The 3,626-nt window shown below is 41.0% G+C and overlaps 1 protein-coding gene across 1 annotated transcript in view; it reads right to left on the bottom strand.

Moving 5' to 3' along the window:
- LOC101845775 (pro-neuregulin-2, membrane-bound isoform) overlaps nucleotides 1-3,626 on the bottom strand; it is a 133,305-nt gene that overhangs the window by 40,016 nt on the left and 89,663 nt on the right. The window contains exon 3 of the mRNA XM_035970152.1: nucleotides 3,394-3,503. Coding sequence (XP_035826045.1) covers nucleotides 3,394-3,503 — 110 coding nt within the window. The remainder of the gene's footprint in view (nucleotides 1-3,393; nucleotides 3,504-3,626) is intronic.

The following is a 3,626-nucleotide window of genomic DNA, read 5'->3' as shown; positions in this document are numbered from 1 at the left end:
GGTGTGCTCATTTTTCAAGTCAGACAAGAGCAAAGTATGAACTTCAAATGTGAAGATAACAGGAAGACATCAAGTTGGGATTTTACGAGCCCTGGTGTCATCGTGAACTGATGTCTGAACTGTCCAAAATGCAATCTTGAAAAGCATAGATAAATTATAATGTTAGATGTTTCTTGATGGATGGAAACATTAAAAGGGCACGAGAGAGAGAAAGGAACAGAGAGAACAATAATTGAAAAAGATATCTTTTGAGAGGGAGACAAAGTAAAATTGGAAAAGTGGTTGACAAAAATTATAAATAATGGGTCTATCGAGGGAGACAGACAACTGGGGATATAATACTTGGGAAGTGAGATAGAGAACAAAAACTTGGCATGCAGAGTATGGAAAACAGTGATATAGATTGGGGATAAAAGTAACATGAAACGAAAAAAAGGGTAGGGGACAGCATGATAGGGAATACACGGCGAAAGAGTTTCAAAAAGACATAAAGAAAGTTTGAAAAGACGACAAAAAGGAGTGGTGGGGAGTTGGGAAGTGGGCGGGGAGTTTGGAGTCTTGTGGGACGGGTGAGTACAAAAATCTATACGTGCAGCCACTAGCCGCTCACTCCATGCGCAGAGAACAACACCGAACAGTTGTGTTTTCTATTGGGTATGTGGGAGGCACACGCACATACTGAGCACACGCACACACACACGCTCGCGCGCGCGCGCCTTCAGAGGTGAGTGAGTGCACCTCAGACCTCCTCAGTACGCACCTCTCCTCGGTTTACCCATCTTTCTGTTCCCGCTCCTAAGTCTGGACTCTGACCTGGGTCTCACTGATGGAATGAGGAAAACGAGGGAGGGGTTAAAGCGATGCTTCAGTGTTCCTGTGTTTGTCATAGAGTCTATATCCTCTATGGAAGTAACCAACGACTTCACAAGAGTAGGTCCCTTGACTGCTCAAGCCAATTCTTGTTCCCCAAAGGCGTATCCTTGAGGTTTGCATACATCACTTCACCATTAGACAAAGTCACAGTAAGAAATAGACCACAATAATCATTCAGGTTTCTGGTTCGGACCAAGACACTCCCGACACCGCCTGGTTCATTGTTTTACAGCAGCTAATGACACAATCCTCTTTTAGATTTCTAAAATATGATCGGATAATCTTATTTCAAACCATGCCTAGTACGTTTGTCATTAGTGCTGTAAAAGCTTGAAGTGTCCTAATAACCCATGGGTGTTCTTTCAATAGTCATACCTCAAACTGCTTTTTTGTTTTATAATTGTGTTCTATTTTTGAGCACCAGAAATATTGTTTTATTCCTGCGGGATAATTTACAAAGTTTTTTTTACCAATTCCACTTAGAAAATTTACTATTCCAATGACTTTTATCGTTCAGGCCTCACTCTCTCTCTCTTATTTCCTTCTATTTCTCTCTCTCTCTCTCTCTCTCTCTCTCACACACACACACACACTCTCTCTCTCTCTCTCTCTCTCTCTCTCTCTCTCTCTCTCTCTCTCTCTCACCCCCTCCCTAGTCTTCATTGTGTATTCAAACAACTGTTTTAGATTAAAAGTGGAATAAACAAGATAAACGATTCAAGTACACAGTAACAAATACAACCACATAGTCAGTAACCTTTGGACATTTTGACCACTGATATGAGACGTCCAACAGATACGTAGACATGTATAGATGTAAACAAATACTCGACAACAGACACAAAAATCACAAATTAACTCATTGGAATGAGACAACAGCAATTGAGAAACCTGAAAAAATGACACTGTTGAAAAAAAGAAGGATTATGTATGCTCAACAGGACCAGTGCAGAAGCTCTCCTCGGTTGCGGGGGCAAACAGAAAGGAATTTTAGATTCCATAACTTGATTGTGTGAACACAAAGAGGAGGACGTAGTATGCACAGTTCGATTATGTGAACACAGAAAGGACATATGTTCATTTCGATTGTGTGCACACATAGAAAAGTCGATTCTTCTGCAGACCAAAAGGCAAGGCACTTTCCATAGCAGAACTTACCAGAGACCCTGTAACAACGCCGAATGATTTCTAGCTCGGGTACCATGATATTACAAGTAGGCATGCCAGAAGCAGACAAAACAAAGGTTATAAACAAAGAGAAAACCCCGAAGGGCCATGATACTAGCAGTCATTTGTGAGGTGGACTTTTTCGAACATAACACAGAGAAATAATGGGGCATCTGGTCTCAAAGGAAGTGTACGTACAGTGGCAAGTTTGGTATTACAATGCCTGCTTCTTCTTCCACCGCGCGCATTATTGCCGAAGAGACGTTGTTTTGACACTGTTACCAAGTGGGACGTTAGGCAGCAATGTGATTCATTCGGGCAACAACCTACCCGACATGATGAAGACAACTGCCTATCAAACCAAACATAGTTCTAACATTCATCTTGATACATTGAGAAGATAGCATACTGAGCCCACAGATATCAAAACTTGAGAACGAGGGTATATCTAGCTCATACTTTCCTAGTGTGCACTGCCCCTGTACTGGTAACTGCACAGCAAAGGTGTTAAAAGAGAAATTTAGATAAGGTGGAAGATTCTGCAGAACGTAAAAGCATCTGCAGAATTTGAAATCACGACAAGAAAAAGGAACGTGCAACCAGCGAGACATTTCGACATCGTCTCCAAGGATCTAAAATTAACACCGTGAAGTGATAAAAATATCGAGCAATCTCTGATGTTTGTCTTTACTATAAAAATGTCGTAAACACGCAACTGAAAATTCCAACTCTAAAACAAACCACAGGTTCCTTAAAAAAAACAAACCCAGCAGGACAATATTACGTTAAAAAAAACAACGAATGTGATAAATAGGAGGATATATCATGGATTCCTATTCATTTTTTCTAGACCCATTCCTGTTATAGAAAATGATTTTTTTTTTATAAACCGAGCTTCCAGACTAGCGTCAACTGTTGAGTTGACGAACAATTTTGGAAAGGACATCGAAAACTTGCAAGGAAAGAAAATAGGGACATAGCTAACTCGTCTATTGGTGAAATATATAACAGACCAGACACACTGGGCAGACAAAAACTGAAAAATGTACAGAGGTAGTTTGCAAGAGTTCCAGACAAAATCAAACAGGAAGTGTCTTATCAAAGCCATCACGAAAAAGGTAAAATCAGGAGGCTTTGTTGCAGTATTGACAGTGGAGACTCGAATGGTTGGGTTTTTCTTTTTTCTTGTTCTTTTTTCAAGAATGACTGATCAGAAAGTCGTTCACCGTTTCTCTATCTCTTTACAAGAGTATTTTTCATCCCGCAGTAACATTATACATTGACAGCAAAGGGTGTCTTTTTGCGATAGGTTTACGGAAAAGCTTTGGGTGTTTACCAAAGCACGGTACCTACCTTTGATCTCGAGCTTTTTTCTTGCTTCTCCAACGGCGTTCCTCGCCACACACTCGTACACGCCCTCGTCCTTCGCCGTCGCCTTCCGGATCTGCAGTTTGGACATGCGCCTGAGGAGAGGAAGACCAATGTCAATGTCGTCATTATAAGTCGATTGCTTGTTTTGTTTTGTTTTGCTGTGCATTGATTTGTTTGGTTGTGTTTAATGTTGTGCTTTTTCGGGGGTTGGGGGG

The sequence above is a fragment of the Aplysia californica genome, unplaced genomic scaffold (assembly GCF_000002075.1).
Source record: "Aplysia californica isolate F4 #8 unplaced genomic scaffold, AplCal3.0 scaffold00226, whole genome shotgun sequence".
In the NCBI taxonomy this organism is placed as follows: domain Eukaryota; kingdom Metazoa; phylum Mollusca; class Gastropoda; order Aplysiida; family Aplysiidae; genus Aplysia; species Aplysia californica.
The sequence above is the reverse complement of the archived record's forward strand: the minus strand, read 5'-3'. Positions and strand labels throughout refer to the sequence as shown.